Source organism: Phycodurus eques, chromosome 17 (assembly GCF_024500275.1).
Source record: "Phycodurus eques isolate BA_2022a chromosome 17, UOR_Pequ_1.1, whole genome shotgun sequence".
Lineage (NCBI taxonomy): Eukaryota > Metazoa > Chordata > Actinopteri > Syngnathiformes > Syngnathidae > Phycodurus > Phycodurus eques.
The window spans coordinates 13,701,920-13,717,801 of NC_084541.1; the positions used below are offsets into that span (position 1 = coordinate 13,701,920).

A 15,882-nucleotide genomic window follows, 5' to 3' on the forward strand; every position below is an offset into this window, starting at 1 on the left:
CCACAAACAGGCTGCTGCTGGAACAGCAGGCAGCTCATAATATGACTGAGATAGTTTGGGCTAAAGACACAGATGAGGCGCTGCAGGAGTGCCCCCATGTCACCGACTGGTTTTGTCTTTAAAGATGACAGTTTTCGATTTTAATTCAAAGTGAATATCTTGTGATCTTAATTGTCTATATGTAAAGCTTTTGTTTCAGCTACAGTTGCTTTTAAAGTGCTATGTAAATAAAGTTGAGAAATCTTCAAAAGTAATCCAAAAAATAAAAAAATACACCCCCACAAAAACAAAGTACAGGACTGTCCGATGTTCCCCATATCCAACTTAGTTTTTTTTTTATTTGCCTTAAACATGAACACGTTTAAGGCAAAGGTTAAGGCATGTTTCTGTGGGGGGAAAAACCTGAATACAGTGACATAAGTCAACAGAATTAATGATAAATATTTGCAACCAGAAAAACATTTAACACAAGTGACAGAAAAAAAGTAAATTAATTGAAAAACAGCAGTATAAGTTCACAATTTTTGTACATTAATTACCTGTTAAACACAAATTATGCATTTAACTGACTACTAAGTAAGGGGGCACTGTACGCCTTGGCCCGACTGCAAAGTCACCACTGAATGCGTGGCCCAAAATATTTGGTACAGCTGTGATGCTCTGTTGCGAGTGTGGTGGTGAAATAGTTAAAGGTGTTGTGAAGGTGTCAGAGAGTGAGTTTCGACAGAGGCTGTGGTTTTTGTTGTCGAAGCACTCTGCGGTTAGCTGCTAGCGTTCTGATTGTTTTACTTCCGACTACTCTCTGACTGGCCCTCGCTGTACCCTGGCGTCTTCATCCCGCTCTCTTTCGACACTTTCTCCCAGTCTTTTTCTCTTTTGTTGTGCACTTCCTGCCTGCCCACTCACTTCTTTCCTTTCATCTGAATACCGTGTTAGCGCCCCTGAATGTTAGCGTGTGCGCCACCTGCACCTGAACACGCCTCACCACAAAGCATACGTCACAGTTGCTCCAGTTTTTCATCCGCCCTAAAAATGCTCGCTGCCCCAGCACACAAACACCAAAATAATCTAAATCGGCAACATAGTCAAATCATTACTTTTTTTTTTTATTATATTATTAAAAATGGCTGCAATATGCATTCCAGGCCAGTACTTGGAAATATCATGGGCGTTTAGTGAAGTGCATCCATAATAACTCAAAATAAGTCTACATAATGTAGTAAAAAAACGGAGTGAAAAATGCGTTTTTGAAAAGTTTTGCACCATCACAAAAAAATGACAAACGGTGTAATATGCATTCCCTGTAAAATAAAGTTAATAAATCCATGAAAATATGGTAGTTTGGCAAGGACAAAAAAAAAGTATATTATTATTATTATTATTAGATTAATGGAATGTCTGTATGTTAAGAAAAAATATTCCAATTAAATTTTTAAAATGAAAAAAAAAAAAGAAAACTTATCCCATGAATACATTCAACAAATCTGGAAGAATTTGAAGAATTGCAGTTTGGCAGAAGAAATGTTGAATGACTCTCTTAGCGTAACAAGTAATTTCATACGATTTATGTTATATATTAGATAATTAACGAAGAACACTTTAATGAAAAACAAATAACAGCTGCTTGCTTCTGTATTGTTTCCGGGGAATGCCAAAAGGTGCACTTTTAAGAAACCTTAGTGTTTTTTTGTTTGTTTTGTTTTTCCTCAGCCCTCTCTGGACACAATGAATGTATGTTAGTGTGTCACAGAGAGGAAGGAGCGTGGCGGTAGATGAAAGAGGACGCCGCGGTGGCCGTGCGTGATCACAGCCATGTGTGGCGGTGCGCTTCATGCGGCCGCCGAGGCTCCGGCCGGTCTGCGACGGCCACGTGGGCGGAGAGCGACGACGACATGCAGCAGGACGAACAGGAGGAAGAGGAGGTTTGAGTTTCATCTGGTATGGACTATTTTTAAACGAGAAAACTTTAATGACACGAGCGATGAGGATGTTTTGGGCGTGGAGGCCAGATGATCAATTATAATACATCACGCAAAAACTGGTTTTGTTTCATCCTTTTTTTGTTTCCCTTTTGTAGTTAAGTCAATAAATCCCTAAAAATATTGCCTTATGGTGGGAAAAACGTTGAATTTTGCACTATCAATGACTTTAATATACCAATATATGACCGTATGACTAAAGTCAACCAATCCATAAGCAATATTGGAGTTTGGCACAAGAAATGTTGCATTAATCTTTTAGTAATATAATTCAATGTGTATAATCAATGTTGGAAATTAATTATTACAAAATGTATGAAAATAACTGCTTACTTCAGCATAGTTTTGTGTAATCCAGTTGCCAACAAACAAACATACCGGATCCCAACATTTCATTGACGTTGGTTAATCATCATCATTGTGCCACTTTTTATGAAAATATAAAAATAAGAGCCACTTCCACAACACACACCAACACCTGTTTGCCCCGCCCTTCTTCCGGAAAATGAATAATTACAGGTACAAACACCCGGGGGCCGTCTCAAAGGGGGCTTTTCCCCTCTGTCTTTTGATATCCATTTAACATGTTTTCCTCCTCTTCTTCAGGAGATAGTCGGAAGCCTCGGCCACCCGCCACTTCAAAGCCCACCCCGTGCACATTTTCGACTTCATCTCGCTTATCTATAAGGCATGTGTGTTTACCTCTCGGGTGTTGTTATCATTGTAAAGGTAGGATTTTGTGTCCGTATTAATGTGCAAAACACCACCGCGTTGTCCTTTCGCAAGGAAGAGGAGAGATTATACAGAGCAGACACGTGGAATGCAGGATACAAGGTCTTCTAACTACAGCATGGCTGCTGGTGTCACATTTGGGAGCAATCGGAAAAAGATCTCTAGGGCAAGTTCGTCTTTGAAGGACTCCATGCAAACAGCCAAAATAACCGTAAGATGGTTGCTTCTCACCAAAATGGCTAACTTCCTCGTGTTTTCAGGCATGGCTTCTTGAGTCTTTTTAGTGGGTCTACTTATCATAGAGATGGGTAACAAATTTTGTGTTGTGACTTTCAGGGCAAGATTTTCAAAGATATGTTTCTGTTTCATGGCAGGTCATCAAACTTTGGCCCCACTGCGTCAAAATGATTGCCGCGTCAAATCAAAACTGCAGGATTTTATCAGACTTTACACCGATTTGATCGGTATCGGCTGATTATTAGCATTTTATACTGATCGGCCGATCAGCTTTCATGTCAGAATTCGCCAATCCGATCATTGACTTCATTGATCGGCTCCGCAAAAGACATTTACTCTGTGTCGCTTATGAATCCAAAAGCAAGTTTACTTTTAACCTTGTCACGTGTCTTGTGGCGTCGTACTGTAACTATTTGACGGCCAATAAAGTATTTTTCAATCTTGTCGGTGAAAAAACACGTCGTCGGTGTGGGACTATTTTGCGGTGTCTCAGACAAACAACACAACACGTAAGTTATTTGCAGTCTGTGCACAATTGAAGTACGTCGTGGGGAACCTCATCTAAATGCTTCAACATTTGAAGGGGGGGGGGGGGTGGGACGGGGGAAGCCAAACGGACGCAAACTTTGGACAACACCCGTCGTCGGCAGTGAGAAAGTTAGAGTAAGCATGTCATTAACAGCAGTTGTTGAAGTAATTTAATTGCAATAAAGTAATTTAATTCCAGTAACTTAGCACCCACTATTTCTGTCATGTTGTTATGTTGATTTGACTTAAACTTATGTCAGTGGCCAATCCTTGAATGCCCCTGAGAGGTCACTGATGTTTAACTTTTGTTTAAAAAGGTAGCGAATACTTGAAGATACTCAGTATACAGTACACAAGTATATACAATAAATGAACAAGTCATGTAAATAGACACATTGCTGGTGATCGGTTATCGTTTTTTAAACTGGCTGATCGGTGATTGGCCCCAAAAATTATGATCGTGTAAAGCAGGGGTGTCAAACTATTTATTGTCGCGGGCCATACTGCAGTTACGGTTTCCCTCAGAGGGCCGTTATGACTGTGAAACCATAAAAATCTTTAATCGCCTCATCATTTACACACGAAATGTATGAACTAGTTTTGGAATCAGAAATCAAGGGTAATGGGTTTTTCAACTATTATTAATGTTGGGTAACACAAAAATGCTTACAATATCTCAACGTTATCATTTATGATGTATGACAACTTGAAATTTTGGTACAGATTTTAAAAAGAATCATGGATGTTGACACACATGATTTTGCCTTTGCGGGCCACATAAAATCATCGGATTTTCGGATCTGGCCCCCGGGCCTTGATTTTGACACCTGTGGTGTAAAGCCTAGATTTTATGTGACTTTTTTGTGGGTCTACTCATGATAGAGATGGGGAACAAATTTTGCATTGCTACGTCAAACTGGCTTCGGGGGCTGAATTTTGAAAAATATGATTCTTCAATCGTCATAAATCTTCGTTGCCACTGTGTCAAAATGATAGACACGTCCAACCAAAATGGCTGAATTCCTGTCTTTTCGCGCGTGGCTTTTTGAGACCTTTTTTGTAGGCCAACGCATGATAGACATGCCTACCAAAATTCATGTTGCTAAGTGGAACTGGCTTCGGAGGCTGAATTTCCAAAAATCGTGTCTCATCTCGACGCCCCTTTGGGTCTTAATGAAGGTGATGAGGGATTGCATTGTGGGGATAACAGAGGCCTCAGACAATATTGTCGCTATTGCTTACCGCCAGACTAAGTCACCAGAACCCCCACAAAGCAGCATTACAAAAGGGAAATGAGAAAGTAGGACAATCCGGGGGTGGTGGCAACTTTCCCTTGATCCTATTTGGACAAGGAGCAGGGAGGAGAGACGACACAAGGAGGAGACGCTTGGAAACATGGGATAAAAACACTGAGGTTATTTTGACGTGACAAAAGTAAGACGGTGCTGTAGTGTGCATGCCAGGCCAATAGTAGGCGATGTTGTTAATGAAGACCAACAAACAAGCAAATATTACGACTGTACAACATATTTTTTTCTTTTTATTTTTGGACGACTACTCCTCCTGAACTGCTGTACACCGACATGCAATAAATTACCAAAAATATGCAACCCCACTTTGTGAGCTGTGTTATTATTACCTGTCAAATGGTGGCGCTGTTCAGAAAGTGTTTATAACCTGATGTGAACAAGAAAATTATTGTCCAAAAATTCTATTCTTTACTTTTAACAACACCTTTCTCCCACTTCTCCTCCTGAACATACAGAAATGCAAACGTTTGGCAAAATGTGCAACTGGACTTTGTGACGTGTGCTAGTACATGTCAAAGAAATCTGTCAAATGGTGGTGCTGTTCAGGAAGGACCTTGGTGAAAACAAGCATATCACTATTCAAACTTTTATCATCTACGTTCTCTTTAATCATAATAAAAATTTTATTTCATACAGTTATATTTTTTATTAAAAAGACAAGTAATTTTAGGACAGTATTTTACTTATTATCCCATCGATTAATGAAATAATCAGATACAAAATCTATTTTGCATAATTAAAACAATACCAACGCATAATACAATAAAGTGCAAGTGAGGTGCAGGTATTATTTCGGCTCACTTGGTGTAACCATCCTCACGTTGTACATTGCAGTATTAGTGACTTTAAAAGGAGTGAGTGACGTGTCCATCAGCGAATGAGGGTGTAGTTACCTTGTGTTTACGATCTAGAGGTGCTGTCGTCTAAAACAGTTCTGCATTTATAGGCATAAAATAATAATCCCAAACTGTGCACATTCTCTATCTGTTTCCTCCTGACTCGCTGCCATCTTGCCAACTTATTGTGTGTGTGTGTGTTCGCAGTACCATTAGTCCGTGTGGAAAAACTATCCCCGCTAAGCTTCAAGGTAGAGATTTCATGTCGACCTTTTCTTGTAATCGAATTTGAGTTCCAATTAATTGTTTCAGCTCTAATTTCACTTCATTTCAATGAGAAAAAATTGCGCACAGAATCCCCTTGCCCTATCAAGTCTAAATGACTTGGTTTTTTTTCTCCGTTGTCACTTGGGGATTGTATATCATTCAAAATCAATAGCATTCTCGCTCGGCCAACTCAAGGATTGCAGCATCTGTAGCTTCCGTAAACAACATTCGCTCAAAACGTCACATGCGACCTCGGCCGAAGCCGCAAACAAACAAACAAGATCAAAGAGCACGCTTGATAGCGATTAGCAGCGGCGGCAGACTTCCTCGCGACAACACACACACACACCTACGCACACACATACGCGTGCTATCATACAATCTTGTCACAATTAGACAGAAGCAAAACAGGCTTGTCCTGATCTTAAAAAGTGACATCATAACTGTCCGTGACTTATGACTGCCATTTTGTTTTTGTTTTTGTTTTTTAAGTCCTCGCTAACCTCAACTAAAGAATGGCAACGTCTTTACAGACATGTAATTTGCATTTAAAAAATTTATATCTTGCATGTGTCCACATATGTACAACAAAGCAAAAACAAAAGATCACAATGACAGTCAGCTGAGTACAGACCAGCGCCAAGGCCCAGCAAACTGAATTTGGATCAACACCAAATTGTATGCACACATAAAACACAATCTGGATTTGGTCATCAAGATTCTTGCATTATTTACACAGGCATTAAGGAGAATTTAAGTAAAATATAATGCATTATTTACTAATGAATTTGGAAAAATTTTATTACAAAAATGATTACTTACTGATGAATTTGGCAAAATAGAAAAACAATACATTAAAATGCATTCAAAATTTAAGGGAAAAGTTTTTAAAAATTACTGTAAAATTAAAATAAAATATTGAAACGAATGCACACTAACTAAAAAATCAAGGAACTTATAAACATAATATTAAAATACATGTTTTATTTACTGAGAGTTTAAGGAAAAGAAAGAAAATGTACTATAAATGAATGCATTTACTGAGAAATTAAGGAACATTTAAAAAATAATATCAAAATGCATCCATTATTTTTTAGATATAATATAAAATGTTATATACACACAAAATTTACTGATTCATTGGGGAAAATTGTTCTAAAATGACATTCGTGTATTATAAAAAAAAAAAAAGGCAAAGGTAAAAATAAAATCATCCACCATTTACTGGAAATGTAAGGAAAATGTATATATTATTATTATGAATTATTTACTGAGAACCCTATTAATTGAGAAAGTAAATAATTAAAAGCTGACACAGAATGGCTGTGTTAGCGTAAACAACAACCCCAATGTTACTAAAAATTACCTTTATGTGCGCAAGCAAGAATGTTGCTCAATTAGAACCCAGCACAAGTCTCTCGAGGCAGCCATTGTCAAAGCAAGAATGGTATTGATTTTGAGGAGAGCGGACGTACCGTCGGCGACACGGAGCCGTTGGGGAGGTAGGGGTCCGGCAGCATGAGGAAGGGGTACCCGGGGTACCCTGGCGTCTTGTACACGCCGCCATCTTGCTGCTTGGATGCTGAGGAACAAACAAACAACAACAAGTTAGCAGAAATGCTCATCAGGTTGTGACCCAATTCCGACTTTTTTTTTTTCAGTTCCAGATATTACTGTTGCAACACTTGAGACCGGTCTTGGTCTCATCTCGGACTCGACTCCCAAAAGTCTTGGTCTCGTCTCGGTCTCGGACTGGCCGGACTCGGGATTTTCCGCCGAGACCGGTCAGGACCAGCACTGATCTATTATTCTTCAACCACATTAATGTGATAATAAGGAGAAGTGCTTAGTAAAAACAATAAATACATTGAATTAATGTGTTAATAACTTCCCACCACTCCCGTGATGCCCGCACCATTCGCGGTGTTGTGACTGATGTGAAGAGGAACTTTTTTTCTTCTTCAGTTCTTCCAAATAAAGCATCACGGCTGCCCAACAGCCACCTAACAGCCGCCAACTCAGACAGCAGTTTGAGCACTTGGCAATATATTGTAAAGTATATACAGTACTTATAATTAATCTATGTGTCGTATACATGTCTATTATTGTATTACAATATCGCTATTTCCCCCACCACACAATGGCAGTTGCGGCACTGTACCTGATTTAGTGGCCAATCAATTTATGGGTGTTTGAATGCATAACTTTGCACGTATACAAACACTTTTACTTTTCAGCGTGCTTTTGGTGTACACGCACGCCTGACGAAAGCCAGGTTGCAGTGTGCTCCGTCACGTGTGTGTCAAATTTGTGTACGAGCATGTTTCAGTAAATCTGTTTAAAAAACAACAACAATGGATTTACTGCCACTTTTCTATTTCTGCACCCAAAATAGCGACACTGAACAATAAACCTCATCGGCAAAGCTACGCTATCAAATTTTATGAAAGACATGTTGCAACGTGCGGACACCGGAGCTAACGTTAGCGTCAGATGTTTCAAGTTGGAGCACGGCTGGTTGGTCTCACTAACTAGTTCAACACACTCTAAAGAGATCAGTTTCTGTGTTGTTCGCGCTGTATTCCTAGTTCACAGATGGCATTAATGCCTTCTTGATTTGTTTTGACAGTTGGTAAATGTTTGAAGAGATCGCTACAGGACTTCAGTGGAACAGCAGCGCTGCTAATGTCTATTGGTCGACCAAAATGACAATGACGCCGACACCAAGATCTGTTTTCCAAGTGTTCCATGTCAACAGAGTTTACCCTTTTTTAAAAAAAAAAAAAAACATGACTTCTGATGCGGTGACCAGCGTCACATTCAATAAAATAGGAAATATCCCAACTGGTTCCGTTTTCACAGTGTTCTATGTTAACCTAGTGGAATCTCAAAAAACAAAACATGGCTGCTGACCACCATCAGTTCTACTACTCTTGTGTTGCGTTCAACAACATAAGAAATATCACCCCTAGATCTTTAAGTGTTCCATGTCAACCTAGTTTGACAACATCCACAATAAATATATGAACAACTTGCACTAACCTTACGTTGCATTCAGTAAAATAGGAAATACCCCACCAGGTTCAGTATTGCAAGGGTTCCATGTCAACCTAGTTTAACCCTTAAAAAAACATGGCTGCCATCAACTACGTTGCATTCAATAAAGTAGGAAATATCCCACCTTGATCTGTATATCAACTGTTCCATGTCAGTTTAGACCTTCAAAAAATGTCTTCCACCAACTGTGTTGCATTCAATAAAATAGGAAATGCCTCACCTAGCTCTATATTCCATGTCAAACTAGCTTAACACTAGAAACAACAAAAACATGGCTGCTCACCACCATATCCACAACCCTTATGCTGCATTCATTAAAATAGTAAATACCCCAACAGAATATTTTTTCCCAAGCATTCCATGACAACTCAGTTTAACTCTTAAAAAAACAACAACAACAAAACATGGCTGATGGGCATCACTTCCACTACACTCATGCTGCATTCAATAAATTAAGAAATATCCCAACTGGATCTGTATTCTAACTGTTCCATGTCAACCAAGTTGAAGGCCAAAACAAAGTACAAAACAACAACAACAGGGCAGCGACATGACATACGTCAACAAACATGTTAATAAACATTCCTTATCGTGTAGTTTGGTCCTTTCGTGTTATTTGACGCATTTTGTCACTTTCAGCCACGTCGTGTAAATCCTTAAAGATGCGATGCTCCCGAATGCAAAGCGTGTGTTTACAAGTGTTGTTAATTTGGGCGTGTTAGATCCTTCGACGCGTTACAAGCACCACCGGGCCTCCTCCGTCCTCAAGCCTACGTGTTAATTTTCTAACTTTATACCCAGAGACAAAGACGCTGGATGATTATTTTACTTAGTTATTTATTCATTTTTTGAGGCCATTGTTTGGTATTAGTCACCCCAAGAGCTTAACTCCCAGTTGACTGAAATAATTGTGTTCAGATGGGGAATAATGTGCAGAAAATAAACAATAAATACAAGTTATCAGCTTTAAAGGCATTCATATACATTTTCTAAACGCTTAATTGACTAAAAAGTGGATTTGGGGTCAAAACCTGCCCCTGTTGACCACGTAACCAACTTCAAACATCTCAAAGTTTGTCCAAATATTTGCATCGAGACTCGTTGTGTAGCCACCTTAAAATAAGTATTTTATCCTTCATAGGAAAATAGTACAAAATGCCCAACTAATTAATAATAATTAATAAGACTTCTGACCTCCTCATCATATAAAGCACTCAAAACCTCTAAAATGTAGTCCAAGCATTGACACTCATTGTGTAGCCAGTCTAAAATTAGCCTAATAGCGTTAACATGTAAACTGCAAAAATGCCCATAGAAAGGGAGGTTTTTTCAACTGTCACAAAAAGGGGAAGGTTTACAATTTTAAAACTGATTCATCAACATTGCAAATGCAGTCCAAATGTGTGCATCGAGACTCATTGTGTAGCCATTCTAAAATAAGCCTATTATCTTCAGTGTATATGCTGTAATAAATAAATAATAGCAATTATTAACAGGATTTCTGACTGTCATTATTTAAACAACTTAAAACCTCCTAAAGGTAGTCCAAATGAATGCATCGGGACTCATTGTGTAGCCATGCTAAAAATAATCCCATTGTAGTAAATACAAAATGTGAAAAAAATATCCAAATAACTGCAATAATCAACAGGATTTTTCACTCCCTCATCACGGAAAGACCTTAAAACATGTCAAATGTTGTCCAAATGTGTTCATCAACACTTTTGTGAAGCCTTTCTAAAATAAAAGCCTATTGCAGTCACTAGGTAAACTGGATAAAATGCTGAAATAATTAATAATGATAACTAAAAGGACTTCTGTACAAAATTCAAGAAGCGTGGTTTTGTTCTTAATCTTAATTTTAAAAAGAGCAATACCTGACTCCCTCAATATGTAAAGAACTTAAAAACTCTCAAAGTTAGTCCAAATGTGTGAATCGAGACTCATTGTGTAGTCATTCTGACATGATTAATATGTATACAGTAAGAAAATGCCCAAAGAAGAGCAATAATTTCTGACTCCCTTGTCTTGGAAACACCATAAAAACTCTCAAATGTGTGTATCGAGACTCATTGTGTAGCCATTCTGAAAAAAAAGTTAATAGGTAAACTCTAGACTATTCCCAAATAATAAAGATAAGATTTCTGTAATATGTCAACAAGGGGGCTCTTTATTCTTTGTTTTAATTAAGAAAAAGTCGAAACCTGACTCCCTCAATATCTAAGCAACCTAAAACCTTCAAATTCGAAACTCACTGTGTAGCCATTTTGATATTTTTAAACAGTTAACTAACTGCAAGAGATGCTCGAATGAGAGCAATAGTTAACCGGGTTTCTGTACATATATGATACACATATTTCCACCTATGACATTTGGACAGACTTCATTTATATGCCATCAATGTGTAATCATTAAAAAAAAAAAAAGGAAAAAATGTAGCCTTATAAAAACATTTTTTAAAAAGTGGCCATTTTTTACAGCGGGCACCTGGAAACACAACTCTTTGAAGCCGCCGCCGACCAGCACGTGCCCCCGTGACCACAATACTTTGACACGTTCGATGAAAAAAAACAATAACATTTTTATAGGCACGCCAAACGTATTAACAGTCTTACTGAACATAGAACGTCTTAAAATAAACATTCAACGTGTTTTGGGGGTCTCGTTACCGGTGTCGAGCTGCGCCCTGTGCTTGTCCGGGAAGCCCCTCTGCTGCTCGGCCAGCTGCCCTCGTCTCACCGCCTGGAGGTTGGAAGAGTGAAAAAGTAGGATGTGGCGTGGTTTTAAGTGTCTTAAAGTGTCGAGAGTGAACAAATGCATGTTTCGCGGTACTTTATAGTGGCTAGATGTCATAAGGTGGGGTCAAATGGTTGAAAATGAGATGAAGGAGCACCCACCGAGGAGGCGCCGCCGCCGCCGGGGCCGCCCGGGCTATGCTGGTGGATCTCGGACTCGTTGACCAGCGACGACTTGAGGTCGGCCAGGTCCTGCTCGGTGAAGGCGCACTCTTGGTGGACCTTCTCCTCCTGCTCGCCTTCGTCCTTGAAGGCGATCATCTCGTCGGTGGCGCCCAGGTCGTCCCCCCCATGCTGAGGCATGTCGACGTGCGCGATTCCGTGGACACTTTTTTTTCCCCGTGTGTCCAATAAGACCCAAGAAAAAGTAAAAATAAATAAATAAATAATAGACGTCAAATCTGCGGGTCTGTCCTCTTCAAAAGTCCGGAAGAAGAGGGGGGAAAGTTTTTCCGTGGCGTCCCGTGGCCGCCTGGAGGAGGACTGACGTTCTCCTGCAAGAGTGAGCACGACCAGACGAAGACCCCGACATCAAAGGGCGCCGCCGGGGTGATTGACAGGTCCGATGACTCGTGTGTGTGTGTGTGCGTGTGTGTGTGTGATTGTTTCGACAGAACTTCTTAAAGAGACATCACCACCACCACCAACACCACCTACTCCTCCAGCATTATTCATGGCTACCAGGGGCGTGTTCACACCATCCGTGGCTAGTAGGGCTGCCGCCACCACCGGCCCATCCGCAGATACAGCATTCATGAAAACGGGTAATAATGTCCCAACTGCTTCTGTATTGTTTCATGTCAACTTAACAGTCGTTTAATGCCAATAATTGCTAATGACCTCCACGCTATGCTGCTTTCAATAAAGTGGGAAATATGACACTTAGATTTGTATTGAAAATGTTCCATGTCAACCTAATCAAATGCTATAACAAACAAACAAAAAATATGGGTACTGCCCACGACCACAACTTTCCCAACCCCGATGCTGCATTCAGGAAAATTGAAAATATCCTACCTGAATCTGTTGTCAAGTGTTCCATGTTAAGCTAGTTTAAAACAATAAACAAAACCACAAAAGCAACAATACATGAAAACCTCTTAAACAACTCTTTAATGCTTTATTTTAAATAAAAGAACAGCAAAAAACATGTCTGAGAGGCGTCACTTCCACCACCTTTATGGTGCAGTCAAAAAAATATCCCAAACTTGATAAGTAGTCAACCTAGTACAACTCTTAAACAGAAAAACAACAAAACATGGCTGCTTACCACCACCACTTTCACTACCCTTATGCTGCATTCAATAAAATAGGAAATATCCCACCTGGATCTGTATTCTAAGTCTTTCATGTCAAACTCGTTTAATGTTAAAACAAAGGCAAAAAATGACAAAACATACTGAAGTTGCAGACCATCCTCTAGTGTTATGCTGCATTAACAAAAGTTGGAACTGTACCATTTGGATCTGGATTAAAAGTGTTTTAACACTAAAATAAAAACACACAAAAACAAAAAATAATAAATAAACCAATTTAAATTGGTTAAATAGCTACTAACTGTCATCACTGCTTCCACTACCCCTATGCTCCATTCGAAAAAATGGGAAATATCCCCCACCTGCACATGTATTCAAGTGTTCCATGTCAACCTAGTTACGTGCTAAAATAAAGAAAAAAAACCCAAAAACATGGCTGCTGACTGCCATTGTCACTTCCATTACCCTTACGCTGCTTTCAACAAAATAGGAACTATCCCACCTGGAACTGTACTGCAAGTGCCATGTCAACATAGTTTAATAGAAAAATAACAACAAAAACAAAAACATGGCTGCTGATCACCACTTCCACTACCTTTATGTTGCTTTCAACACCATAGGAAATATCCCACTTTAATCTGTATTGCGAAGGGTTCCATTTCAAACTAGTTTTTGACTCACAAAAATCTAATTAAATAAAAATTAAAAACATGGCTGCTGATGACCATCCCCACTTCCACTACCCTTATGCTGCAGTCACGGCCGGACCTGTATTGTAAAAGCAGAGTACAAAACAACAACAACAAAACACTTCCACTACTCTTATATGCTGCATTCAATAAAATAGGAAATCACGTGTTTCTAAGTTTCTCCTGTCATCCTGTGCCAGATTGACAATAAATAGCGTTCTTGCGTTGCCAAAGCGTGTCGCCAGTTGTCTCCTTTTTGGTCCAAAACTGTTCATTTACAAGCGCCGGGCAGGAGGACGGACGCCATGCGGGACGTTCTGTGCCAAACAAGAGGGCGTGGCGTACCCAGCATGGATCTGGCTCCCATTTTGTATGCCGGCTGACTCGATGTCGAGGAGGGAAAGAAGACAGAAAAACACACACGACAGTTGAAAGTTGCGATGTCGTCCCTTCCCCTTTTTGTTGCTCCCTGTGCCGATGCATTTTTAATGCGCTTGTTAATTGAGAAATATTCATACGCGTCACTTAATCGCAGGCCGAGTGACGATCTTCAGCTGGGGAGCGAAATTAAATACAAACAGAAAGACAGGCGCACGGCCATTTGCATAAAGCTGCATATTTATACAATATCGGCGGCGCATATTAATACAAAGATTAAAAGGCGCACTTGCAATGTATGCAAATCTAAATTATGAATGACTTGTTTAAACTCCTTGTTTATTCGCCTTGATTAAATATAGACAGATGTTTCCATCTGTGGAAACCCTCTTGCGCACTTTTTTCCACAATACGCCCCCTGGAGTGTTGGAAAATATTTGCACCCGGCACCAGTACGTCTGATTATCTCGAAATCCGGCACGGATGTTTAACACGACAGGACGCATGAAAATCAACCTAACCTAACCTAAGATCTGAAACTCACAGTTATAAGAAGTAGGCCTTGGCGAGGAATCAATTTTCCTGATAAATTTTTTTTTTGGGTCACGTTGATAAAACCAAAAAATGAAAAAGTTTCAGGGAAAAAAAAAATCAATTAAAAAATAATTATTAAAAAATATTATTTTCCCCCCGTTAGCAGCTTCCATATCTTTTTAACGCACTTTTTTACACTGAAGACATTGTAGCGAACAGAAAGGCGCTAGCATACTTAAGCTTTGTTAATTTATTGATGTTAAACTGTCATACAATTCATGTTTTATCAAAATGTATTAAGGCTTGTGTTTTAAAGGGCCACTTTCTCCAAGTTTTAAATAATATCACTGTCCTTAGACAGAGGGAACAAAGTTAATCGATTAAATAAAAAATCTGATTTTTTTTTTGTAAATTGTTAATTACAAATCGGGGATTTTTTTTTTTTTTTACGGCCATGTCGGCCATCCCTAGTTTGAAGGTACCAGGTTTCTCGTAAACCGGCACGTGTGTCCATCATAACGCGAAGCATGGATATTGATTAAGAATCTATGCTGCAAAACATATAGGTTTAATTAACTGTGCCGTTTTTCAGGGATTTTTGCCATTTTCAGATTTTAATGGAAAACAACATCTGGGATTTGCTTTTTTTTTCTCCTGATACTAGCCAAGCTTTGAAACAAGTACTATATTTTTTCCCAGAATTCCCTTTCAAGAACTTCCCACAGAAATAAAACTAATGTTATATGTGGTGAATTACAGTTAACTCGTGATTTTACAAAAAAATCTTATAAACAGCTCTCAATAACATGTTAACAAGCAAAAAATTTAAAGTTTAACGTTTAACTGCCCTGCAGTTCCATTATTGGAGCTGGGAGGGCGCCTTGCGCGCCCCCCCCCCCCGTTTTCAGCACCTGTCTCCAATCAGCCTCATCACCACCGGTATATAAGCCTGCCTGTTCCAGGAAATCCTCGCCAAAGTATTGCAGTTACTTCCAGCGTGTTTTCCCCCGTGTTCCTGATCCGTGTCATTCCTGCCGCCAAGCCAGGCGCCTTGTCCTCACCGATGCCTGCCACCTGTCCACGACACTGCCTGACAACCTACCTCGGACCACCGCCATTACCTTTCATCACTAAACTGTTCACCATTTTACATCTGCTTCCGCCTGCTCTTGGATCCAGATACTCCCCATACGTGACAACAAGCTTGATTTATTTTAATATTCTGGAAACCTTTCACGTTAAGTTTTTTGTTTCTAAAAGATGAATCACAGTGGGTTGATATAT

The 15,882-nt window shown here is 39.4% G+C and overlaps 1 protein-coding gene across 6 annotated transcripts in view; it reads right to left on the minus strand.

Annotated features, from left to right (window-relative positions):
• The window catches only part of tcf7 (transcription factor 7), a 48,494-nt gene extending 36,160 nt beyond the window's left edge, over positions 1-12,334 (minus strand). For 5 of the 6 annotated variants that reach the window (XM_061701859.1, XM_061701855.1, XM_061701852.1 and 2 more), the window contains exons 1-3: positions 11,844-12,333; positions 11,616-11,688; positions 7,365-7,471 (exon numbers count right to left, since the gene is read on the minus strand). In XM_061701859.1, coding sequence (XP_061557843.1) covers positions 7,365-7,471; positions 11,616-11,688; positions 11,844-12,044 — 381 coding nt within the window. In that variant the 5' untranslated portion in view covers positions 12,045-12,333. Of the gene's footprint in view, positions 1-7,364; positions 7,472-11,615; positions 11,689-11,843 lie in introns of all 6 variants that reach the window. The other variant, XM_061701853.1, reaches the window with a different exon arrangement.
• Positions 12,335-15,882: the final 3,548 nt, after the last annotated feature.